The 27,378-nt window shown below is 41.2% G+C and overlaps 1 protein-coding gene across 2 annotated transcripts in view; it reads right to left on the minus strand.

The window, feature by feature from the left end:
• The window catches only part of UBQLN1 (ubiquilin 1), a 42,287-nt gene extending 19,679 nt beyond the window's left edge, over positions 1-22,608 (minus strand). For both annotated transcript variants that reach the window (XM_059657016.1, XM_059657015.1), the window contains exons 1-3: positions 22,152-22,608; positions 4,931-5,082; positions 2,610-2,725 (exon numbers count right to left, since the gene is read on the minus strand). In XM_059657016.1, the coding sequence (XP_059512999.1) occupies positions 2,610-2,725; positions 4,931-5,082; positions 22,152-22,331 (448 nt within the window). In that variant the 5' untranslated portion in view covers positions 22,332-22,608. The remainder of the gene's footprint in view (positions 1-2,609; positions 2,726-4,930; positions 5,083-22,151) is intronic.
• Between the last annotated feature and the right edge of the window lie 4,770 nt (positions 22,609-27,378).

Consider the following 27,378-nt stretch of genomic DNA (forward strand, 5'->3'; position numbering starts at 1 on the left):
TAGGGTTGACTATACTGCCTGGAGTTCAGAAACTGTGTGGGTTAAGGTACAGACCTGAAAGTCACCAGGACATACAGTTAGTATAATATCACTCAAAGAAAAGTAAATAAAAGTAAAAGAAGAAAGACAAGGCAGAACTCTGGAGAATACCAGAAGGAACAGAAAGAGAAGAGACCTACAAATGAAACAAAAAAGAAAATGGTAATATCATGGGGAACACTGCATAAAGTATGACTGGCTAACCACTACATGGTACAACTGAAGTTAATTTTTATATATAAAAGGCTAAGTGTCTATCCTTCCCTCTGACTGGTATCTATGATGCGCAATGACCACCAGGGAGCAGACGCTCAATGCAGGCACAGCCATGATGCACACTGGCCATTTAAGAATAAATGTCACCACGGACCTGGCGCAAACAAACCAACAGTCAGCTCCCCCCAATTGGGACACAGGCCCCACCACCACCCTGGAGCGACACCCCACCAAATTGCAGCCAACACTGCCAAGATCCCATGGTGCAAAATGCAGCCCACAGCCCAGCCCAGAAACGGTGGCTGTGGGCGCCGGGTAATGATGTCATGTAGCAATGCCCAGCTTCCTCTTTCTAGTGACTGGCCTCCTTGGAGTTTCTTCAGCCCAGGAACCCAACTTTCTTTATAGCCAGGTGCAAACATTTTACAGTTCAACCAAATGTTTGTGAAGCGTTTTCCTGTGCCTCATCTCATTTGATTCTCACAGAAGTCCTAGAGTAGGTAGATAGGAGACTTGGTAGAATCCTATTTTCTTTTCATTAGCAAGACAACAGAGATTTAGAAACTTTAGAAACTTGACCCGACTGAAAAGAAGAAATGGTGGAACTTGAAAATGACTTCAGGTTTTCACACCAGGTTTAGCCTGGTCTGTACCCTCTCCAATCTGGGACCCCTAAGGGGATGTCCGACTGCCGGTTTAGGCCTGATCGGGCCTAAACCGGCAGTCGGACATCCCTCTCGCAATCCAGGACCACTGGCTCCTAACCACTAACCTGCCTGCCTGCCTGATGCCCCCAAATGCCCTCCCCTGCCGGCCTGGTCACCCCAACTGCCCTTCCCTGCCAGCCTGGTCGCCCCCAACGGCCCTTCCCCCGCCAGCCTAGTCGCCCCTAACCCTCTGCCAACCGGATCTCGCCCCTAACTGCCTCTCTCTCAGCCCACACCACCATGGCTTTGTCCAACAGGAAGTCAGACCTCCGGAAGATAGCCAGTTGACCTGGTCTAATTAGCATATTACCCTTTTATTAGTATAGATGGCCAGTGCGCGTCATGGCAGCTCCTGCATTGAGTGTCCGCCCCCTGGTGGTCATTGTGCGTCATAGCTACCAGTCAGAGGGAAGGACGGACACTTAGCATTTTATATATACAGAGATAGATTATTGACTATATTTCCTTTGCTGTACTTTACATCCCCTTAACTATTTTGTAACTACCATTCTGTACTTCTTAATCCCTTCACCTCTTTCACCCAGTCTCCCAACCCTCCTCCCGTATACAAATTTTTTTATAATGTCATTTTGAGGTACTATACTTGTCATACAACTTAAGAACTGAAAGAAGCATTGAGCCATATCTATCTAGTTCTACTTTTGTTAGTTTCAGGATACGTTTCCCCCTGCCCCCCAAAAAACCTTCATAGAACTTCAGTATATAAAACTGATATAAATAGTTTGGGCTTATACAGGAGATCTTTAACCACTGAGCTTGCTCCCAGGCCCTGCCCTTTTTGTGTGTTCAGACAGAAAATCACTACAACATTGTGATCTCTTTGTTTTATAAATGAGAAAATTATATTTAGGATCTTACCTGTGATTAACAATCAGCTAATCTTCCTTAGATTCAATTATGCACCAGGTGATCAGATCAGGTATACATATACTACCTTGTTCATTATTTAAAAAAAAATGTGTCACCGAACCACTTTGGCTCAGTAGATAGAGCATCGGCCTGCGGACTGAAAGGTCCCAGGTTCGATTCCAGTCAAGGGCATGTACCTTGGTTGCGGGCACATCCCTACTGGGGGACGTGCAGGAGGCAGCTGATCGATCTCTCTCATCGATGTTTCTAACTCTCTATCCCTCTCCCTTCTTCTCTGTAAAAATTCAACAAAATATATTAAAAAAAAAAAAATGTGTCATCATGCCCTGGTCAGGTAGCTCAGGTGGTTAGAGCATCATCCCAATATGACAAGGTTGTGGGTTGGATCCTCAGTCAGGGCACATACAATAATCAACCAATGAATGAATAATTAAGTAGAACAACAAGCTGATCGCTCTCTCTCTCTCTCTCTCTCTCTCTCTCTCTCTCTCTCTCTCAAATCAATCAATCAATAAAAATGTTAAAAAAAATGTTAATATGTCACCTATTGACTATTTAATAAATGTAAATGTAAGCTTACCAAATATATCTATATTCCCAACTACTTTCTTAATACCTACAACAATTACAGAAGCTATAGAAATTTATGTTGTTGTTAAAGTGACTTCATGTTTAATTCTATCATTTTATAAAAACTACCCTGTGAAGAAGGAAGTTTTTTTTCCAATTCCTATAAAAATGATTTAAGACACTTACCTAAACCAAAAGGGTTGCTAGGGGCAGAACCAGATGTAGAGTTACTATTAGGAGATGAAGATGTGGTAACATTGCTTCCACTAGTATTTGTTTGCTGGGCTGAATGATCCTGAGACCTAGGAAAGATAATTAATTCATGCTGTGAACAGTGAATTATTTTTAAAAGAACCTCTGAAATTTTGACACCCATTATAAAGAAAAAGTTTTCAGACTAACTCAAATTTTCATAAAGTAAATAAATACCCTGAGGTAACTATATAAAAAGAAACATAGTAAAACCTTACAAAAACCAAACTATACTTCAATTGCTCCTCCTTGAGTATAATATACATAAATATTTCATTACTTTCAATCATATTGATTATGTAAGAGAGGAAAATAGGTCACCTCACAGAAGAGAACCAACCATCCAACACAGCCATAAAGTTCAAATATAGCAACTTTTTATCTATCCCCTTCTATGTTCTTGAGCATTGAGGGAGAGTTAGTTTTTCTCAGACTCTTGAAATTGTTAAAAGTAAAAAATAAAGAGACTTCACCAAAAGAAGGTTGAAAAATCAATAAAAGCAATAACTGATTATTACTTAATATTAAGTAATAAAATGTTTTATTAGAAATCTATTCCTTCTGATACCAGTTAAGAGTTCTGAATCTCACTCACTTTAATTGATCCTAAAATGCACATTTTTAAATTTTAACACCTTTGAAATCAGGATCTGTCTTACAATTGCTGGCAGACAGACAATTATTATGCCTGCAGACACATGTTCTATATAACTTCAACTGAGTGACTGAGCACCCTGCTGTACCAGATAGGTTGTATTTACCACAGCAGTGGTTCTCAACCTTCCTAATGCCGCGACCCTTTAATACAGTTCCTCATGTTGTGGTGACCCCCAACCATAAAATTATTTTCGTTGCTACTCCATAACTGTAATTTTGCTACTGTAAACAATATGTAATTATATGTGTGTTTTCCGATGGTCTTAGGCGACCCCTGTGAAAGGGTTGTTCGACCCCCAAAGGGGTCGCGACCCACAGGTTGAGAACCACTGCCATAGTGTCTTCAGAAAGATTATACCATTACTTGGTACTAAAATGAAGTTTGTGCATACATAAAAGCACAGAAACAGGAATAGAAGAAATGAATTTCATACCAGTGAAACAGATATCTGCTGTTAGGGAAAACCAGAATAAAAATTTACAGAATGGGTATCAATGGCCTGAAAGAAATTCCTGGAGAAAATACTGTAGCACCCTTTTAAGAACAATGCTGCACCAACTCGATTGAGAGTAGAGTTTCATCCCATATGGAAAAATATGGGAATGGATAACTGAGACCAAGGGTGACTCAAAAGGCTCTAACTCAACATGAAATAGTGATAGGAAGGCTTTAATCAATTTATTTCATGTATATTTTCTTTGTATGTATGCATAAGAGTAATATAATAAATACCACATCCAAGTAAGTCTAAAGGAACTCTTTGACGAGGTATAAAATAAAAATTTTAAGCGAAAAGAAAATATCTACTTAATTGGCAGTATTTTTTCTTAGCAATACATAAAATACAGGTGCCTCTGAAAAATTGATGGTGCTGCCCTAACTGGTTTGGCTCAGTGCATAGAGCATCAGCCTGCAGACTGAAGGGTCCCGGGTTTGATTCCGGTTAAGGGCACATGCCAGGTTACGAGTTCGATCTCCAGTGAGGGACACGCAGGAGGCAGACGATCAATGATTCTCTCTCATCACTGATGTTTCTATCTCTCTCCCTTTCCCTTCCCCTCTGAAATCAATACACACACACACACACACACACACACACACACACACACACATATATTTATATTTAAATTGATGGTGCCTTAGAATTAATGAAATATGGTTATAGATTTGTGCCAAGGAAATTAATGATCCCTGATCTCTGTCCCAAAATCTAAAACAAAAAGCATACCTAAAAATATATAAATCTGCTTGTTCTGTAATTAAAATAATGGCTCATATGGATGAATCTTCTAAAACAGCGGTTGCCAACCAGTGGTCCGTGAGGTCTGAAAGGTTGGCAATTGCTGGTTTAAGGAAACCTTTGGAGCAGCAGTCGCCAACCAGTGGATGGGGACCACTGGTGGTCTGTGAGGTCCGAAAGGCTGGCAACCGCTATTCTAAAATATCAAATGTGTAAGCATTAACATTACTGAATTACGGCGTTTTTTAAAAACATATAAATTTTAATCCACTCAATTAATGACAGAGAAAGCCCTTTAAAGCCAAGACACTTATTTCTAAAGCATTTACTCGTGGTTTAAAGCTTCTAAAAACATACCTGTTTTGTGTTTTGATGACAAGGTGAACAGTAAGTCCGTCATGAATTCCATGCTGACTCAGTGTATCTTGATCTTTTAAAATTTTTCCAGCAAATATCAACACAAGTTGGTCGGTATGTGATTTGAACCGTTTAGAGATTTCTTCCTTGAACTAATAAGATAAAAATATGTATTACAGGTATTTTCATAACATCATCTCATCTAGTTTGTTAGAAGAAAAACTTCAACGAGTCCCTTTCTACAAATAATGCCATAATTCAAACAATATAAAAATGCATCTTTTCTGTGTATCTTGCCCTAAGTGGGGAAATGAGTATTACCACTTCACTCATCTTAACACAAAGGTTTTATCTTAGGTGTACATATTCAATCTTCTGCTAAGGCATAACAATTCATTTCTTTACAATATCCTTATTCTTTTTATATCAGTGGTGCCAAATGGAGTTCAAAGTACACATAGTTCTTACCAAGTTTACAATAAGCTATTCCTCAGATTTCTAACTCCAGCCCTATTTTTTTCTAGTTATTTAGTACACACACACACACACACACACACACACACACACACACACAGTATGTTGGGGCCAAGATAAAGTGTACAGCTGAATATATATTATTTGTCTATTATACTGACTTTCCTCCTCACCTTTTTCACTCAACATTAACAAGCAGTATTGTGCAAATATAAAAATATAAATCAAAAAATTCCCCTGAAAGAGAACAGTCCAATGAAAGAGGCAGTCAAGTAAACCACAAAGTACAGAGGCAGCACAAAGGGCAGTTAGAGAAAGCTTTCGAGTGAGAACTGAAGAAAGATTAGGAAGTAGCCAGGAAAACCTGAAGAAAAGCTTCAGAAAATAACATGCAAAACCAGACGAGAAAAGAACATCATACTATTAAAAAAAAATAAATAAAAAAAAGCTTACTTATTCTAAGCTAGATCAGTGTTTCCCTCAAACCTTTATCAAAAATCACCTGTACACTTAGCCTTTACTCCACTGTCCAAATCAGGAAACCACGGGGTGGACCAGGGAATCTACATTAATAGACTCTTTCAGAGAACCAATCCGAATTCAGGAAATAATCATATCTCCCATCATTCCACAGAAGTGGAGCTCCATAGATGACACTATCACCAAGAGGGTGTTTTTGAAAATATAAGGGGTATTTCTGGTTGTCACAGTAAGTGGAAAGACATATTATATAGTATCTGAAATTTTATAAAATTTTGCACAGGTGGGGAAGGGGACGTGTAGAGGGATATAAACAAAACAACAGAGACCATATGTCAATCACTGCTGAAAATGAGAAGTGGCCCAGCCGGCGTGGGCTCAGTGGTTGAGCATCAACTAATGAACCATAAGGTGATGGTTTGATTCCGGTCAGGGCATAAGCCCGGGTTGCAGCTCCATCCCTAGTGTGGGGCATGCAAAAGGCAGCTAATCAATCTTTCATCATTGATGTCTCTATCTCTCTCTCTTCCTCTCTGAAATAAAAAAATACATATTTTAAGAAAATATGAGAAGTGCATGCAAGTTCATCACACTTTACCTTTGTGTATGAATAAAATTTTCCATAATCAAGTTACACACTCAATGTAAGCAACTAGTTTTTTTAAAAAAAATAAAGATAATGCAAAATTATACTGCAGCATATACTTTCCAACTGATTTTTCTTAATTTATCTGAAATTATGAAATATAGCCCTTTTATCTAAGATAAGCAATTTTCAAGTAATTTTTAAAAAATCTTTGTAGAAAACTATTTGCATAATATTCTATATAGAAAAATCAGTCAAACCATTTAACTATTCTCCTATTACTAGACATCTCATTTCTCCCGCTGGTAGCTATTAGAAATAATGTAATGAACAGCAGAACACATGATTTTATAAAAACTAAATGAGAATGTATATAAAACGCAAGTATCAGGTACACAGGTGGTGGTCAGTAAATAGTAGTTACTATTATGCCAGCTCTCTTAATTCTCAATTCCTGTGAGACAGATGGTTTTTAATCCCATTTCAGATACAGAAACAAAGAAAGGTCCCATATATCCCTCTCCTCTCATAGTGACACAAATAATAACTAGGATTCAACCTAGTTAGATTTCAAGGACCAATGTATCCCAATTAACTATATTCTAATTCTTATGTAAAATGAGGGCAATTTAGATTTGTTTCTTAACATTAAACTAAGAAATCCTTTTCAGAATCCTTGATATCACTTGTCATTCCAAAGTAAGTGATTTAATTGCCTAACTTACAATTACTAGTATTTTAGCATATTTTAGGATTTGAAGGTAAGATGCTAGATTGAAGACACCTATCTACTTATATCCTTTTGATTCCCCACTAAAACAATTTAATAAAAGATTTTATAACTTTATAGAGATATAACTTACAATTTTGACCATTTAGGGTGTACAATTCAATGATTTTTGGTATATGCACAAATGTATACAACAGTGATGGTGAACCTTTTGAGCTTGGCGTGTCAGTATTTTGAAAAACCCTAACTTAACTCTGGTGCCGTGTCACATATAGAAATTTTTTGATATTTGCAATCATAGTCAAACAAAGACTTATATTTTTTATATTTATTTTATATATTTAAATGCCATTTAACAAAGAAAAATCAACCAAAAAGATGAGTTTGCGTGTCACCTCTGATACACGTGTCATAGGTTCGCCATCACTGGTATACAACCATCAATGACCACAGTCAATTTTACATTTTCATCTTTTCAGAAAGAAACCAGTACTCTTTAGCTATCACCTCCTTTCAGCCCATCATTCCAAGCCATAAGACACTACTAATCTACTTTGTCTCTACAGATTTGCCTATTCTGGACATTTCACATAATTGCAATCATATGCCTTATACAAGGTCTTTGTGATTGGCTTCTTTCACGTAGCATAAAGGTTCATCCATATTGTAGTATGTATCACTATGCCATTCCTTTTTATGGCCAAATATATTCTACTAGAGGCCCGGTGCACAAAAATTTGTGCACTGGCGGGGGGGGGGGTGGTCCCTCAGCCTGGCCTGTGCCCTCTCACAGTCTGGGACCCCTCAGGAGATAACGACCTGCTGGCTTAGGCCCGCTCCCGGGTGGCAGAGGGCAGGCTCAATTCCTAGGTGCAGGCCCTGGTCAAGCTCAGAGCAGGGCCGATTGGGGAGTTGGGGCGCCGCCCCGTCATGCACAGAGCAAGGCGGATCGGGAGGCTGCGATGCCACCCCCAGTCACGCTCAGGGTAGGGCCGATTGGGGCGCCGCCCCCTGTCACACTCAAGGCAGGGTCGATGGGGAGGTTGAGGCGCCACCCCATCACGTACAGAGCAGGGCCAATCAGGGGGTTGGGGCGCTGTCCCCTGTCATGCACAGAGCAGGGCCCATCAAGGGGATTAGGGCTCCGTACCCTTTCACACACAGAGCAGGGGTGATCAGGGGGTAGGGGAGCTCCCCCCCAGTCACGCACAGAGCAGGGCCGATCAGGGGGTTGGGGCACTCCCCCCGTCACACTCAGGGCAGGGCCGATGGGGAGGTTGCAGCTCCACCCCCTGTCACACACAAGCAGGGCCCATGGGGGTGGTTGGGGCGCCGCACCCTGTCACACAAAGAGCAGGGCCGATCAGGGGGCTGGGGCACCTTCCCCTGTCATGAACAGAGCAGGGCGGATAGGGAGGTTGTGGCCCCGCCCCCTGTCACACACAGAGCCGCAGGGCGATCAGGGGGCTTGGGCGATCAGGGGGCTTGGGCGCTGCGGCCTGTCACGCTGCTCCAGGGGACAGGAGGCCTCGCGGCTCCGCTGATCCCGGTGCCAGGAGGCCTTGTTACTCCGCTGATCCCGGTGCCGGGAGGCCTCGCTGCTCCGCTGATCCCAGTGCTGGCAGGCCTCACGGCTCCGCTGATCCCGGGTCAGGAGGCCTCGCGGCTCCGCTGATCCCAGTGCTGGGAGGCATATTACCCTTTTACTATATAGGATAGAGGCCTGGTGCATGGGTGGGGGCCGGTTGGTTTGCCCTGAAGGGCGTCCTGGATCAGGGTGGGGGTCCCGCTTGGGTGCCTGGCTAGCCTGAATGAGGGGATGATGGCTGTTTGCAGCTGGTCACACACCTTCAGGGTGGGGGTCCCCACTGGGGTGCCTGGCCAGCCTGGATGAGGGGATGATGACTGTTTGCAGCTGGTCACACCCCCTTCAGGGTGGGGGTCCTGCTTGGGTGCCTGGCCAGCCTGGATGAGGGGATGATGGCTGTTTGCAGCTGGTCACACCCCCTTCAGGGTGGGGGTCCCCACTGGGGTGCCTGGCCAGTCTGGGTGAGGGGCTGAGGGCCGTTTTCAGGCTAGCGGGTGACTGAAGCTCCCAACCTCTCGTATTTTTCTTTTTCTTTTTTTTATTCTGGGATTTATTTACCTTATATGACTGGAACTGAGAGCCGGCTTTAGCTCTGAGGCTCAGCTCCAGCTCTGAGACCTTGGCTGCTGAAAGCAGGTATCTGGTTTGTTTGGCTCCTATAATTGAAACACTGTTGCAACTCCAGCTCGGCCTGCTGGCTAAAAGCATGGGGTTTGTTTAGCTTCTAGAATTGCAACATTGTTTCTTAGAGTGCAAGCTCAGAGCCCAGCAGCAGCAGGCGGGGAACCTTGACTTCCTCCTTCACTGGAACAAGCAAGCCTCCTGTTTGCTTCAGCTGCCTGGCTGCCGGCCGCCATCTTGGTTAGCAGTTAATTTGCATATCGCCCTGAATAGCCAATGGGAAGCATGTCGGAGGTACGGTTAATTACCATGTTTGTCTATTATTAGATAGGATTGTATGGATATACATTTTGTTTATTCATTCATCAGCTGATGAACATTTGTGTTGTTTACACCTCTGGGCTATTATGAATAAAGCTGCTATAAACATTCATGTATACGTTTTTGTGTGAAAAATGTTTTCATTTCTTTTGGGTATATACATAGATGTGGAATTACTGGGTCATATGATAACTCTTGGTTTAACCATTTCGAGAACTACCAGAATGTTACGTTAAGTGGCTGTACCATTATACTACATTCCCACCAACAGTGTATAAGGGTTCCAAACTTTCTACATTCTCACCAATACTTGTTATTATTGACTTTTTTATAGCCATCCAAGTGGATGGCAAGTGGTTTTAATTTGCAGTCCCGTGATACTTAATGATGTGAAGTTCCTTTTTATTTATTTATTTTTATTAATTTATTTTTTTTGTGGCTGGCCACAGAGTCCTACATACCTCTCCAGCACCACTCACCTGGAGAAGTTGCCATGGATGCCAGCTACTGTTTTTTCTCCCTTCCCAAACAGATACAGCTTGGTCTATAGCTGCACTGCCCCATCGTAAGGAGACTGAAGTTCCTTTTTATGTGTTTTCTGTATATATTCTTTGGAGAACTGTTTATTCAGGTATTTTGCCCATTTTTTATTGGGTTGTCTTTATTATTAAGTTGTAAAAATATATATTATAGATACAAGATTCTTACAGACATATGATTTGCAAAAAAAAAATTATAAGGCAGAAACTCAGACTATAGAACAAATTAAGAACTGTTGGTCTCAACTGGCAAAAAACTTTGAAGCCGAACATGAAATAGACACATGGTCAATGAATTTAGCAGCCCCAAGTGAAGTGAATCCTAAATTGGCAATGAAGAATTCAAGAGCTAATTCAATCCCCAGAATCTGCGTAATTCCCATAAGACTCAGTATTGGTACCACCAGAGGCTGAGCATAGGAGGTAAAGGGATGAGAAGTGCCTAAATACTAAAAATAGGATTATTTGAACAACTAAGAAGCAAACACATCCTCACTGCATACTAAGCAAACAACTACCCCCTCCATAAACCCAACAAAAAGACTATAAGAATTTTTTTCCCTCTCTGGAAAAGGAACAGAGGGTCTCTGGACATAAGAACACACCAAGCACACTGAGAGCAGGAGAAAATACTAAAGTAAACATAGACATACTAGATGCTGAGTCTTTCCCCCTTCACCCCATACCAAACAGAATTCTGACAGCTAGGCCTTCAACATCCAGACAGGAAAATTTAATATACTAGGAGCCCAGCGCGCAATTCAAAATCGCGTGGCGCTGCCCAACCTCCAGTCCAGCCCTGCCTCGCTGTCCTGGCCCCACAGCAGCCATAGCTGCTGCCGCTCCAGCCCTACCTCCCTCTCTGGCCCTTGAAGCAGCTGTGGCCACTGCTGATCAGGCCCTCCCCCAGCACAGATGCGCGGAGGCGCCTACCGCCCTGCCCCCGATGCTGCCCCGCCCCTGATGCTGCGTGCGCGCAACCTCCTCCTCTCTGGTCGACCAGTTAGGGCATCCTGGTTAATTAGCATATTTCTCTATTTTGTTTATATATATAAAACAAAATAGAGAAATATATATAAATATAAATATATATAGTGTCCCAAAGAGAATATAATCAGCCTAAAAGAAAATAATAAGATATGGCAAGATATGGATGTAAGAGTTTTCCCCAATTAGTCACCCTAGAGCAGTGGTTCCCAATAGGGATGGGGAGGCCTCTATCCACCCTGAGGAGCTTTAGCAATGTCTGAAGACATTTCTAGTTATCATAAAAAGGATGAGTACCACTAGAATATGATGAGTACAGACCAGAAACGCTGCTAAATATCCTACAAAGCACAGGACAGACCCAAGAGCAAAAAATTATCCAACTTATGCAGACACTCAAATACTGCTAAACTAATTATGTGAAGATAAACTTTGAATTATAAGCAATTTTTTATTTTTAAATATTTTTTTATTGATTTTAGAGAGAGAGGAAGGGAGAGGGTGAGATAGAAAAATAGATGAGAGAAACACCTATCAGCTGCCTCCTGCATGCCCCCTACGGGGGATTCGAGCCCACAACCACAACCAGGGCATATGCTCTGACCCAGAATGGAACCGGTGACGTTCTGGTGCATGGGTCACACTGACTGGGCTATATGCATTTTTTTTAATTGAGTTAATCTAATTGTAAGTTAGCTAAAAGAAACAATTATTCTTTAAACACCCCACAATCCAAACGTGCCTTTAAACATCCAGTCTCTCCTCCTCACAATTAAATATAATCAGAAAAAAAGGAAAAATATTGCAACCTATATATAAAACATAAACTCTGAAGATTAAGCATACACATTAATTTCACTGCCTACAGTATTACATAGTAATAGTATTTGGTAAAAATTTTCTAAATACTGTAGGTGTCTGAATAATATGCTGCATTCAGATATTTGCTATTTCAGTATTTTAAGGTCCTTCAAGGTTCTCTATTTTTAATCATTTCCAAACGATGGAGGGTTCAATTCCAAGTTGGGGCACATACCCAGGTTACAGGTTCGGTCCCTGGTCAGGCATGTGCAGGAGGCAACCAATCAATGTTTCTCACATCGATGTCTCTCTCTCTCTCCCCCCTTCCTCTTTCTCTAGAATCAATGAAAAAAGAAAAATCATCCACACTGAATAAATCATCCTATGCAATAGTTCAGCCAGTCATTACTCTCAGCATGCCTGCAGTTATTGGCCTCATTTAAAAACACTACAGAAATCTTACACAAAGATGTTGAGTATGAGAAATAACTATAGGGTACATAAGCAGCTAATATGAAAAAAGAGCATTTTCTTATTTAATTGAACACTCAGTAATAAATGAATGGCCTGGCCAGAGCGGCTTAGTGGTTGAGTGTCGACCAATGAACCACAAGGTCATGGTTCGATTCCCGGTCATGGCATATGCCTAAGTTGTGGGCTCCATCCCCAGTATGGGGCTTGTAGGAAGCCAATCAATGATTCTCTTTCATCACTGATGTTTCTCTTTCTTCCTCTTACTTTCTCTCTGAAATCAATAAAAATATCTTTAAATAAATAAACAGATAGATAAATAAGTAAATAAAATGTTGGCAGTTGAGTAAAAGCACCTTGCCCAAAGTCACATCTCTCAAATTCCAAGGTTCACAACTCTCTCCAAAATGCAGAACGATATAGCCCTATCCTGTTTGGCTCAGTAGATAAGAGCACTGGCCCTTAGACTGAAGGGTCCCAGGTTCGATTCCAGTCAAGGGCACATACCTCAGTTTCAGGCTCAATCCCCGGCCCTGGTCGGGCACGTGCAGGAGGCAACCAATCGATTTCCCTCTCTCACACTGATGTTCCTCTCTCTCTCTGTCCCTCTCCCTCCCTTCCACTCTATCTTAAAAAACACACACACACACACACAAAATCATCAATGGAAAAATATCCTTGAGTGAGGATTACAAAAAAAAAGCAGAACCGTATTTCAATATACTTAACTATTATCCTGAAACACGTTCCCCATCTTTCTCAAAATATTAATAAAAATATGTAAACAAAAAATAATAAGTAGTGGGACAAGTTAGTTCTACATATGCTGATATGGAAAGAACACAAAGGAAGAAGGAAAAAGAATAAGGTAAAGAAAGGTTGTGGGTTAATATCACATCTGCTTAATAGGAATAAACAGAAAATTATATAATGGGTATACAAATAAACACCCTTCTAGACAGAATCACCAAAATATATGGTAGATATAGATAAATTTAGATTATCTATGAGTAGGCACCCTTTTAATTTCATACTTTTCTACATCATTCGAATTGTCTAACCTTAAAGTAATAGCATGCATAATGTAGTTAATTTTTCTTTGCATTCTGCATTTCTTAAAACTAGTAACAGCCACTGGAGAAAGCTTTAAAGCAGGGGTGGGGGAATCTTTTTTCTGCCAAGGGCCATTTGGATATTTATTACATCATTCATAGGCCATACATTTAATTAACTCACCCCTAATGCCTTGGTAGAGCCAGACCAAATGATTTCTCAGGCCTTATATGACCTGTGGGCTGGACGTTCTCCACCCTGCCTTATTAAAGGCTAAAAAATATTTAACAAAAACCATTATACCCGAGTCTAGAAATCTGTAGTGCAGTTGCTTAACCAGTAATCCAAGCAGTCTATGCTATCATATTTATAGGATGTCAAACTAACTGGAAAAAACATAGTTCAGATCTTCTAGTAATGAAAATGTTTGCACAACAGAGACACACAGATATACATATTATTTATACCTATAATGAATGGAATACTTTTATGCTAATCTAGCCATTTTTGCATCTAACAGATTTATACATAATAATCAACTTTAGTCTCTAAAAATACTCCCAATCCTAATTAGTGGGGTTTTCCTTTCTAATGGAAGTTAACAACTGAAAGAATGTCCCTGCACATTTAATTAGACTAAGGTAAACACCACATTTTTCTTAGTAAATCACAAACAGTCCCAAATAAGTACAAAATATTATAAATAATCTTTAAAATAATATTTATTCATTCACTCAATAAATACTTGCATTACTCAGTATGTGCCAAGCACAATGCTGGGTACCATGGGATTAGAAGATAAAACAGCCTCTACACTTGTAAATTCTTACAGTATGTGGTAGTAAGGATAAAGTCCACATAAGCAAAAATTGATATGAGATTATAATTGTTGATTTAATTTAAAAGGTGCCTCCAATCACCTTCTAATGAACTAACATTTAAATAAAAGCCAGCCAGAGAAAACTCAAGGCAGCTTGGAGCAGTCAGGTGTGGGCTCCAAAGTTAGTCACTAGATTTGAATCTAGGCTCCACTATTTAATAGGTGTATAAACTTGATCATATTATTAATCTGAATCCATTTCTTCTTTTTTTGAAAAAGGATAATAGTACTTGCATCATCATAAAGTTGTAAAACTTAAAAGGAGATGCATTATGCCTAGATAAGTCTGGAATAAATACCAGCTTTTATGTTACTGTCATTAGCAGCCTTTGCAAGGGCCCAGAAGGGGAAAGAGCTAGTGAATGATAATTAGGGGAAAAGACAACACAAATGCTGAAATACAGTGAACAAAGGGGGAGAGATAAGTGGGGAGCAAAACACAGTCTATTAACTCTGCTATCTAATTCGGTGGTCCAGGCACATGTGGCTAATGAGCATTTAAAATGTGGCTAGTCCAAACTGAAATGTGCTGTAAATGTAAAATATACCCTCGATTTTGAAGACTTAGTATGAAAAAAGTATAATATCTCAATTTTATATCAATAACATGTTGAAATGATTACGGGGTTAAACAAAACATATTAAAATCACAGTAACCAAAAGGTAGAAGCAACCCAAGTGACCACCAAAGGATAAACAGGTAAACAAAACGGGGTATATACATGCAATGGAATTATTATTCAGCCTTAAAAAGGAAGAAAATTCTGACACATTACAACATAAATGAACCTTAAGGACATAGTAAGTGAAATAAGCCTGTCACCAAAGGACAAATACTTCTGATCCCACTTTTATGAGATAATGGAATAGTCAATTTCATAGAGACAGAAAATAAGAATGAATGCTGCCAGGGGCTGGTAGAGAGAGGCTATTGTTTAATAGGTACAGAGTTTCAGTTTTGCAAGATGAAAGGAGTTAGAGATGGACAGTTGCACAACAATGAGAATGTATTTAATGCCACTAAATTGTACACTTAAAATGGTTAAGATGGTAAATTTTATGTGTATTTTACAAGTCACTACCTTTTATTTTTTAAATGGATTTTTTTATTTTTAATATAATTAAAATTACATATGTGGCTTTCATTATATTTCTACTGGACAGCACTGTAATTATTTAAGTCATGGTAAAAATGTTCCAATGAGAAGGCTTTTAAGGAACAGTGTGACAAGACCCAGAATAAGCCCTACTGCCATAAGGCAGAGGTCAGCAAACTTTCTGTAAAGGACTACACAGTAAATATTTTCAGCTCTGGGACCATATGGTCTTTCTGAAAGCAGCCATAGGTAATACAAAAATAAATGGGCATGGCACATTTATCGCACTATGGTTTGTTGACCCCTGCCTTAAGGCATCTATTGTAAGCAATGGCTCCTACTGGCTCACATTGCTAAATTTTCAGAAATTCTGTGAGCCAGTTTAATACTGGTAGCTTAAAACTGTCATGGTAAGAGAACTGACACCACAGAAATCAGCAAACACTATAAATCAGTGTTTTTCCCGAAGAATTGGAACATTTACCAGCACTATATATTGACTACATACATGTAAAGAATTAACTTCTCTCCTAAGCATTTAAATTACATTAGCTGTGAACCATCTTTGAGAAAGATGGATAATTATTCAAATCATTTTCTGTGATCTATGGTTATGGTCAGGGCACACGCCAAAATTGCAGGCTCTGTTCACAGTAGGGGGCGTGCAGGAGGCAGCTAATCAATGATTCGCTCTCATCATTAATGTTTCTCTCTCTCCCTCTCCCTTCCTCTCTGAAATCAATAAAAATATTTTTTAAAAAAGAGTGAATGTCCTGAGGCAGTCAAGAGTTGTGCTTGCCAAAACCGGTTTGGCTCAGTGGATGGAGCGTCGGCCTGCGGACTGAAAGGTCCCAGGTTCGATTCCGGTCAAGGGCATGTTCCTGGGTTGCGGGTACATCCCCAGTGGGAGATGTGCAGGAGGCAGCTGATCGATGTTTCTCTCTCATCGATGTTTCTGACTCTCTATCTCTCTCCCTTTCTCTCTGTAAAAAATCAATAAAATATATTTAAAAAAAAAAAAAGAGTTGTGCTTGAGAGTGGTGAACTAAGGGAAGAGCTGTTAAAAACTAAGCTGAGAAAGGAGAGCAGGAACCAGAGAATATGTATATACTGCACTCAAAAAATTTCAAAAATTGCTAGTTATTATTAAATACATACTTGTTAATAAATATTTACTGAGCCCATACCATGCACTAGGTTCTGGTAACAATGGTGAACAATCACAAATCCTCTCTAGCAGGAAAATATAGCATTAATCATATAGCCACATAAATACAGAATTTAAATTGTGATGATTTATAACCAAAACTAGGGTACTGTGAGAAAATACAAGGGAATCCCAATCTAGCCTGGGCAATCAAGGAGTTGAGAAAGTGACCCTGAAATTTAAGGGGTAACTGGAATGGGCAAAGAGTGGGAGGCAAAGCAGATGGCAAGAACAAATTACACAAAAGTCCTGAGGCAAGAAAAAAATGTAGCAACAGGTCAAGGAACTAAAAAGTCAGTATGGCAAGAGCCAAGTAACGCAGGAAAAAAGAAGGCATCAGAATGGAGAGGTAGGAACCATACCCCACAGGACCTCACAGAAGCTTTAAGTAGTCTAAGATCAATGGGGAGCCATTAGTTTTACCTAGAGGGCAACATGATCAGATTAACATTCTTTCAGAGATTGATCTAGGAATGAATGGGAGGAGGGGCAGAAAAATGGGAAGACTGACCCATTTTTATATAGTAGGTTACTATATATTTTCTAGGCAAGAGGCAATGGCCACTTAGCGGAGTCAATCCTCTATCTTATAAGCACCTACTTAATCTATTAAATATGCCGCTGCAGGACACCACTCTTACAAATTAAAAACCTCAAAGAATTTTTCTTTATGAAGGCTATAGTTACTGATATATGCTCCATTAGAAATTAAAACTGAGAAATCTTTTAAAACATTTTTTTAAATAATACTCATATAAATAACATTCCTTTTTTTTTAATGACTACAGCCCTGGCTGGTGGGCTCAGTCCGTTGAGCATCGCCCCATGCACTAAGAGGTCACTAGTAGCATTCCAAATCAAGGCACACGCAAGAGGCAACCCAAAGATGTTTCTCTCTCACACTGATGTTCTTCTCTTTCTAAAATGAATAAAAACATAATTTTTAAAGATGACATTTTCCCAGTATGATGAAAAATGTGATATATTCATATGCATGGCATAACATAGACGAACCTTAAAAACATTATGCCAGGTATAAGAAGCCAATCACAGTTTTTGAAAATCTGGTATTTTACACCTCAGCACATCTTAAATCATTTCAATCATATTGTAAATGCTCAATAGTCAGAGGAAGCTGATGGTACCAAAGAGGACAGTGCAGTCCTACACCCACACTATAATGTTAAGTGATGCTTGTGATAATGATCCAAGATACTGCAATTTCCCCATTAGGAAATGCTCAATTCTACTCAATACAATATTTATGTTATTGAATGTTATGTTAAATATATTATTTTCCTAAATGTTTCAAGTGATGGTGTTTTATAAAACTAAAATGCATGTTACCTGAGTGTTTCAGTTAACTCTACTTCAAAATTTTACACTATAATCTGGAGGGCTAAAAAAAATCCAAGAAAAGCTAGTGAGAAGTTACATGGAAGCTCCCTTCCATTCTCTGCACTAGTTTTAATCACATACATACATACACACACACACACAAAGCATTCTTCTGGACTTCATCTTGCTTGTTGACACTTGGAAATCCTCAAACTGTTTCCAATAACAGATAATGAATAAGTAAAAGAAAGCACAATCTCATACACAGGGACTTTGTGCCATTTTTTTTAAATCTATTTACATTATGAAAACCCCAATTAATGAAACCACCTTGAGAGGGCTCTCTCTGGAGCATGCCCACACCTTCCCTCTCAGGCATGCATCTTTACTTTCTGTCCTAAACTCGAGATCCCTAAGCAGCTTTCCCTTGGTTGCAACCAAGTGAGCAATGGGCAGCGGCAGCTCATCCCAGGCTTAACCCTTGAACGTGTCTCCAAGGCCCCCTTTTCTCTAACTTTTCAGTGAGCTAAAATAGCAGCCCCACATGGCTCACTTCTTCCCCACATCGTTTCTAGAAAGCCAAGGCAGAGCACCCACCTAGGCTGTCTCCTGTTGCTGCTTCTACTCTAAGCCCTTCCTTTGTTTCACTGTCCCCAGCTTTAATAAATGTACAATAAAAATAATTTTTAAAAATGTATTCATATAACGAAATACTACCTTAGTATACTGTATTAAGAGAATGATATAAGAACACTTATTGAAAGATATTTTAAATTGTAGAAAATAAGATTTGTCTGATAGAAAGCCTAAGCCTTCAATATTATCCTTTTGTAGGTCTCTTGCTTAACTCTTTGCCTACAATATTGCCTAAGAATTCTCAGAACCAAACAGTTCCCAACTTTTTACTGAACATTTTTATTGGGTCCTTAATGTAATTAAATATATTTTAATAATGAATTTTAATATGTAGCAAATAATTTAAAGCTAACAAGCCACTTAAGAAAACTTTAATTTCAAAGTTACAAATTTTTTCTAGTGCTTCAAGTAGAATTTTACAAATCATCTGAAATTGCTTTTCTTATTCTTGCACATTTTCCAGTATGTGCCTACCTCAACAGAGTATACAGATATTTCAACTTGTCTTCAGTCTTAGTGCAATGATGAGCTTCAATTTTTATCATGTTTTCTGCTCCAATAGAAAGCATTTATCAAAATAAAAATTCAACTGCCATTAGAAAAATTTGCTTCAGAAAGGCCTTAATTTTATCTACTAAAATTTTATTTTGGTTACAGAGGAGTAAATTTAAAATTTCCACAGAATTTTAAAATTCTAACTTCACTATCACAAAAAGTTTTTTAAAAAGCCTCACAGATATATCATAAACTGACTTAAATCAAATTTCTATTTATAGAATATTGAATCTTTCTAATCTTTTACATTAAATGCTCACAACAGCTGAAAAGGTAGAGACCTGAACTAGGAATCCTAGGAAGAAGACCTAAGACTTCAAAAGTTAATATGACTACACACCCACTATAATAAAACAAAAAAGACTGACACTATCAAATGTTAGCAGGAATGTGGAGCAACAGAAACTCCCATACACTGTTGTGTAGGATTGTAAAATAGCACAAACATGGCACCACATGATCGAGTCATTCCACCTTTAAGTATTTATCGTAAGAGAAAAAGCACTTGTCAAAAAGACTTGTAAAAGAATGTCCATAGTAACTAACTAAAAACAGCCCACACAACTGACAACAGGATAACAGGTAAATTTTGGTATATTTATACAATGAAAACAACACAGCAATAAAAAAGGAACTACAGCCTGTCAGGAGTGGCTCTGGTTGAGTGTCGACCCATGAACCTGGAAGTCATGGTTCCATTCCCCATCTGGACACATGCCTGGGTTTCTGGTTCAATCCCCAGTAGGGGGCATGCAGGAGACAGCTTACTGATGATTCTCTCATAGATGTTTCTCTCTCTCCCTTCCTGTCTGAAAACAATAAAAACATTTTTGATTTTTTAAAAAAAGGAACTAAACAACAAGAATGAATCTCAATCATTATGCTGAGTGTGTGTGGGGGGGGGGGGGGGGGGGAGTCTTACCCAATGCCACTTACAAAAAGTTTTAGAAAAGGCAAAACTAAAAAAAAAAAAAAAAAAAAAAGGCAAAACTAACCAACAGTGAAGAAAAATTTAAAAAGTGGGTGATGGAGGGAAGAGTGGCTGAACTGACTGGGAAAGGTTAAGAGATAACTTTCTAGTCAATTATAAAGTCCTACATCCATAAAAAGCTTTAGATTACACAGTTTTATGGAAACTGATAGAATGGCAACCATGTGCATTTCATTACATGTCAAACTTACCTAAAATAAATAAATCTATCTATATAATAAAAGCCTAAGCCACCTTTATGGCAGAACGACCAGAACGACGGGTCACTATGATGCACACTGACCACCAGGGGGCGGACGCTCAACACAGAAGCTGCCCCCTGGTGATTCAGCCAGAAGCCCGGCTCATGGCTGGCAAGAGCAGCGGCGCTGGCACAGTTAAGGAGTGAGGGGTCCGGGACTGTGAGAGGGCCTGGGCAGTGGGACCCCCTTCAGCCCGCCGCACCCCATCCCCCCGCCTCCCCCAGTGCACAGATTTCATGCACCAGGAGTCTAGTAAATGAATAAAAAGACTGAACTCAGGTTAATGATATAAACATTGCTGAAGTGTTCTTTAAGGGGAACATGTATCGATATTTGAAATTTACTTTGACATGCATTCAAAGTAAAAAAATGAACTGATAAATTATTTGTGTGATATACCAAATACAGCAAAACACTAATTGTAGGTAACAGACATGTGGGTATTCATTTTCCAATTTTCAACTTTCCTGTATGTTGGAAAATATAAAAATGTTAAGGAAATTTTTCATAGCAAAGCTGAGACCAAAAAATACGGTGATTCAGTAGGTGGTAAAAGTTTCTCTCTTGATGCTACAGGCTCTACTTACAACTTCACAAAACTCACCATCTTCTAGAACCATATACACCAAGACCCCAAATCACTTGCAGTCCCCAAGTAAAATGTACATTTCAGGAATTGCTTCCTCATAAACTGTTCACAATGTTTGAAACTGCCAGAGATTAATACAATAATTATGGAAAAATACTCTAAGGATGTATTCAACAATGTGCTAAAACAATTTGCTGAATCGAGATTCCTAATGAATTGGAAAATTTATACTGCTGAACAGATTTTAAGTTGTAAATTATTTGGCAGTATTCTCCATTAAGTCCAATTTTCTTTTTTTTATTAGATTGCAACCGCTAACATCTGAGTAACGCAGCTATCGTCCCCCTAAAATCAAACAAAAACCTACCCAATGATTGGCATCCGAGGGATGATAGATTACAAAGAAAACAGCAAGTCATCAATAAGGGGCCATCCAGCTTTCTCCTTCAGCCTAATACTATCACTTAAGATGTGGCTGAAAGCAAGTTCTACGTTATAGTAAATTTTTAAAAAAATAAAGAATGGGAACGATTCAGCCGCGAAAATGCAAAACTAAATGTCCATGTGCTCCTCGCCGCAAAATCCACCTTACCCCTCGGGCAGGCAAAACAATAAGCACCCCCCTTTTTCATTCCCGAGACAAAACCGCAGGCCCGGCAAGAGCGAGCCCACGCCCCCGCCATCCCGGTCCCGGCCGGGAGCCGGGCGGAGGGCCCCTTTCCTTTGTGCGGAGCAGCAGGGAGGCGGCGGGGGGCGGAGGCTGGGGGCGGCGGAGGCCCAAGCGGAGGGCGCGGAGGGGAGCGGTATCGGCGCGTCCCGCGAACGGGCCGCGAGGCGCCGCCACAAACCTCAGAGGCGTCCCGAGGAGCAAACCCACGAACCTGGGTGTGATCTCATCAGGGATGAGCGCGGAGAGTGCGACCGGGCGCCCCTCCGGGGCAGACCCCCGCCCCGGCCTTTAAAAGCCACCTCCCGCCGCCGCGGGCAGGGTCCTGCCGCCACCCCCACGCGGGCCGAGCCTGGGGCGGTCCTCACCTGCTGGACGGAGCTGTCCTCCGGCACAGCGAACTCCTCCTTCTCCTTCGGGGTCTTCACAGTGACTTTCATGATCTTGGGCTCAGCGGCAGCAGCGGCCGCGGGGGCACCGGTCCCTTCGGCCGCGGCAGCGCTGTCCTGGGAGCTCGGAGGGCCACCGCTTTCACCACTCTCGGCCATGGCGGCGGCGGTGACTCAGGAAGGCGCAGGCGAGCGAGGGGGAGCCAGCAGACGCCAGAGCCGGCAGGCCCGGACAACGGAGGACGCAGAGCGCGCCGCCTCAGTGGCTAGGGGCGCAGGGCCGCCCTGGCGGGCGAGGGGCGGCAGAGCTGGGCGTGGGCTCCGGCGTAGGCCCGGGTCGGGCGCTCGGAGGCCGCCGTATGTTCAGACGCCGCTCGGTCGCAGCGACATCCGCAGCCGCCGCCGCCACCGCCGCTTCCTCCTCCTCCCCACCCCCTCCCCCGCGTTCCTCCGTCGCCGCCGCCGCGCGGGGCACGCCGGGTAACGCGGCTGGCGGCGTCGGCCAGTCATGCCCGGCCGACCGGGCTTCGCGGCCCCGCGGCTTTGCTTCCCCTCTCCCGTGGGTCAGTGTAGGCACAGCCAGAGCGAAGGAATAAACGCAGAGTGGGGCGGGAGAGGTCCGTTTATTTTCACTCCTTTCACCAAAAAATAAACTCGCAGGTTTTGGAAGACATCGCGGCGCACGAGGATGACTTCACAGTTAGCGAAATTACTAGAAAGGGCTCGCCCACTGGGCGCTGCGGCCGTGGCTGCGCCTGCGCTCTCGCGACCCAGGGCGGTTCCCCACCCCCTTACGTCATACACTGCGCCGCCGGGCTCACTGGGCCAGGGTTAGTTCCGCGCACCCACTGGGACGGGTCTCTGATGAATGCTGGAGAAGTTTTGTTATTTTAATATGCTTAATTTTTGTTTACTTGGGAGATTTAAAATGCTTGATCTTACTGCCCGGAGCGCGGGAGTTGGAAGCTGAGTTAATCGAGGAAAGAGCCTCATAAACCCCTCACTTACCCCCCAAAAAAGCAGACGTCAGTAGCCACACAGCGCAATCCCGTGGAGTCATCGCTCCACGGCAGCGGCGTCCTGCCCTCGGGGCAGCTCCGTTTTGCTCCGGTGATGAGGCCGCCTGTGCGGACTGTGGCCTCCGCTCGCACGCTGACATTCCTGCGCGAGCAACCCCGAATTTTCTGTGAACACTTCCCAAAATGTCCGAGCAGAAACGGAGTCCCACCCAAGTGAGACTGTTCAATGTAGCCGAGGTGTTCTTTTTATATTCTTACATCAAATAAGTTACTGCTTTATTTCAGACTTTAGGTGGCATTAAAGGTAATTGTTCAAGAAATATTTTCAATTTAATATGGGTACAAATTAACAGGAAGTTATTTTTCCCCTGAGAATTCTAACTTTGAAATGACCTCAATGTTTGTCTTTAAAAAATGACTTGCAAGGAATATATCACACCGGACATTAACTTTATTAATCAGTGTTACACAGATGTAAACCTGACAGCCCACTGTGACTTAAATACGCAAGGATATAATCTGTATTTCTGTTTTTAAACCATCCAACTCTGTTCTGGAAGTAAATACTCTTGCATGATGAATTCTTTTGAGCAGAGTTCTTTTGTAATCTGGGATTAAGAGAAATTCTGAAAGTATAAATTGCAATACAGTCATCATCTGGTATTAAACTTCTGGCAGCATTGTTTATTAACATTAAAAATTACACAGGGTGCCCTGGCCCGTGTGGCTCAATTGGTTGGGCATAGTCCGGGGCAGTGAAAGGTTGTGGGTTCCATTCAGCCCAGGTTGCTGGCTCCATCCGTGGCAGGAGGAATGCAAGAGGCAGCCCATCCATGTTTCACTCTCACCTTGATGTTTCTCTATCTCTCTCTCTCTCTGAAAAAGTTTAAAAATAAAAATGAATAAAATTATCTTTAAAAAAAATTACAGAGGGCTCTCTGCTGAAGGATACATACTCTTGTGAAGGATGACTACTTGCTTCTGTCTAGATGTCAGGAAATCATTTCTTCTCCACCATTGGACAATCATTTATTTCTAACCAAACACTTATGAAACTGCTCTGTAATGATGTCTACATTAATTTTATTTCTTTAAAATTATGAAGTATATGCACAATTTATGAAGTAATATAATTTATCTGTAAGAATATACAGTATCGTTATTTTGGCACTTTTTAGAAATAATCCTATATTTTAAGGAACTTTTGGAGATGGGGTTCCAGATAAGGGATCAACAAACTTTTAGGGAAGACTAGGTAGTAAATAGGTTAGCTTTGTGAGCCATACATTATCTGTAAATACTTGTATTCCCATATAGCTTTATAAATTTTTTGGTGTCACTCATCCCATTCTGCCTTGTATTACATTTGTGTGCATATCTCCTTTATTAGACAAGGCCCTTGAAAACAGGGATCAAGTCTTAATTACACAAGTGCCAACCTAATTTCTTGGCATTAGAGCATTTATTGTAGAACTGAATTGTTGGAACTATTGTTTTCAACTAGAGAGGAAATTCACTTAGAACATCATATTTTATACTCTTCTGTTCCTCCCACGGTTTATAGTATAGTGACATAGATAATAGGTAATACATTGGGGCCTTGACTTACGAGTGTCCCAACTAACGAGTTTTTCGAGATACGAGCATCTCTCGGCCGATTTTTTGCTTTGAGTTGCGAGCTAAAATTCAGGTTACGAGCCAGCTTCAGATACCCCACTGCTAGTTGGCGCAGCGAACATCACAGTGAACACCACAATATCAGCCCAGCATCACGTGTCTCACTCGTTTACTTTTTGATTTGACATACGAGTAATTTGAGTTATGAGCCCCGTCACGGAACGAATTAAACTCGTAAGTCAAGGCCCCACTGTACTAACTTGCTTTGTAATAGGTTCAGAGGGAAAAGACATTCACTCCCTGCTTGTGTAAAACTCCAAGTCTAATGATTTCAGAGGACAAATTTATTCAACACACATGTATTTGTCTCATAGAGCACTTAATAAGGCTAGTATCAACAGAATTCCAAGAGCAGTATGAGGCCAACCTGCAATATTAATAACCATGCTCCCCAAGGTCCCATAAACCACCAGGGTCTACTTTGGCTGCTTCCTAGGTATTGTTTTTGTATTGACTTATCCCCTTGGCCCAAGGCATTACTCTAGGCAAAGAAGGATGTATTAGCAATTACACATACTTTGCCATGGCCTGCACAGAGGAAATCTAGGGCAGTTATATCAATCATAATAACCCTGAACAGTGAGTTGAGGCTGACTTGAATGCCTTCCAGGGCCAATGTGATGTCTTTGATCTCTTCAGCTAAATTGAGGACAAATTTTGTTCTACCTCTTCTAACTGGATGGTTCTCATTGTAGGAATAATCCCCCGCTCCCAGGTTGCATACAAACAAGTAAATTATCCCTCTGAGAAACTTCTCCAAATAACCAAGGTCAGCCTCATATTAGATAGTTCTACATGTGGTCTGATGGCTCTGTGATCTATTGATGTTGTTTCTTCAAACACTTGAAGGTTTCTTATCACAAACTTATAGTACAAATATAACAAAGTTCATCAAGAGGGCTATTGGCCAGAAATAAGAGATGACTGTAGATGGTAGCACAAGAAGTCCCTAAGGTGCAAACCACTGTTTTGTTTCGTTTTTTCAAGAGGAGGAGAACTGTGGTTATTTGTGACATCCACCTAAGAAGTACAGTCCTGGGGCACACATGATGCACCTGGAAAGAAAATGTTTATAATTATTGAAGCCCCCCTCCCCCCAACCAATCTGACCTATATCAGTTGTGGGGCACAAGATGGCAGTGCCTCTATTGTGGCCTCCAGGCTGGTTGATAAGCCCTAGGTTTCCTAGTTCATTTGAATAATTAAGTCCAGTCTTTGTTTATGGAAGGACTGCCTACAGGCAGGTAGTCCAAACTGTCCTGTTTGTCCATGCCACCAGCTGAGTGGCATTCATCCACTCCACAGAATGACTAGTGAAGACTACAGGAGTAGGAGTGGGAAAGGTGCTGACAGATATTTTGCAGGGGAGGTACAAGAGATGGGACATTCCCTATCTTTTTAACTTTAAAAAAATTTGATTTTAGAAAGAGAGGGAAAAAGAGAAACACCAAGTAGTTGTTCCACTTATTTATGCATTCATTGGTTGATTCTTGCAGGTGCCCTGACTGGGAATGGAACCCACAACTTTGACATATCAGGATGATGCTCTAACCAACTGAGCTACCCTACCAGGGCTCCCTGCCACTTTGAACTGGCTTATTATTATACAAAAATGGTGATCAACTGTGATCAGAGAGCTATGTGGTGGACAGCAGAGCCAGTTAAATGTAGTGTTTGCTAGTTCAGGAGAACCTTACCTGAGTGTCTTCCTTCATGAGGAAAGGTCTGGGGATAGCTCTGAAGATGGGAGACCATGATGTCTCCCTTCTCCCAGGCCCCCTGAGGTCCAAGATATCCCCTACCCTAGTGCCAGACAGCTTACCTCTACCACCAAAAAAAACCAGTATGTCCCATTCCAGTAGCTATAACTTCATCTTCTTCCATTCATCCTGATTCACACCCAGACCTTTTGTCCATAAGGATGAGACACAAAAGCAATAAGGACATTTTTCTAAAACTTATTGAGAGCCATTATGTCCCCCATTTGGACCACCACAGGCCATTATAGGGGACTAAGGGAGCATGTACTCAATCATTATCCTTACCCACTAGGACCATGTCAGTCCAACAGAATCCAAGCAGCTAAACAAGAATTAAGCTTAAATCTTTTTAAAATATATTTTTATTTATTTTAGAGAGGAAGGGAGAGGGATAGATAGAAACATCAACGATTAGAGAGAATCATTGATCGGCTGCCTCCTCCATCCCCCCTACACTGGATCAAGCCCACACCCTGGGCGTGTGCTGTTGACTGGAATCGAACCTGGGACCCTTCAGTCCACAGCCGACACTCTATCCACTGAGCCAAACTGGCCAGTGCAAGCTTAAATAATGTACCAATCAGGCCAACCTGTGATTGTCATTAAAGGAAAAAAGAAGCATCATGCCCAGGGTAGCAGTCTGGATTTTCGCTATCATTTTATATCCCCCCCCCACCTGCCAACCCCCTTTTTATCATTACCTGGGAAGTGGCCAGGAGGAGATGATCTCTTTCTGGAGACAGCCACATT

The sequence above is a fragment of the Myotis daubentonii genome, chromosome 11, assembly GCF_963259705.1.
Source record: "Myotis daubentonii chromosome 11, mMyoDau2.1, whole genome shotgun sequence".
NCBI classification, from domain to species: Eukaryota; Metazoa; Chordata; class Mammalia; order Chiroptera; family Vespertilionidae; genus Myotis; species Myotis daubentonii.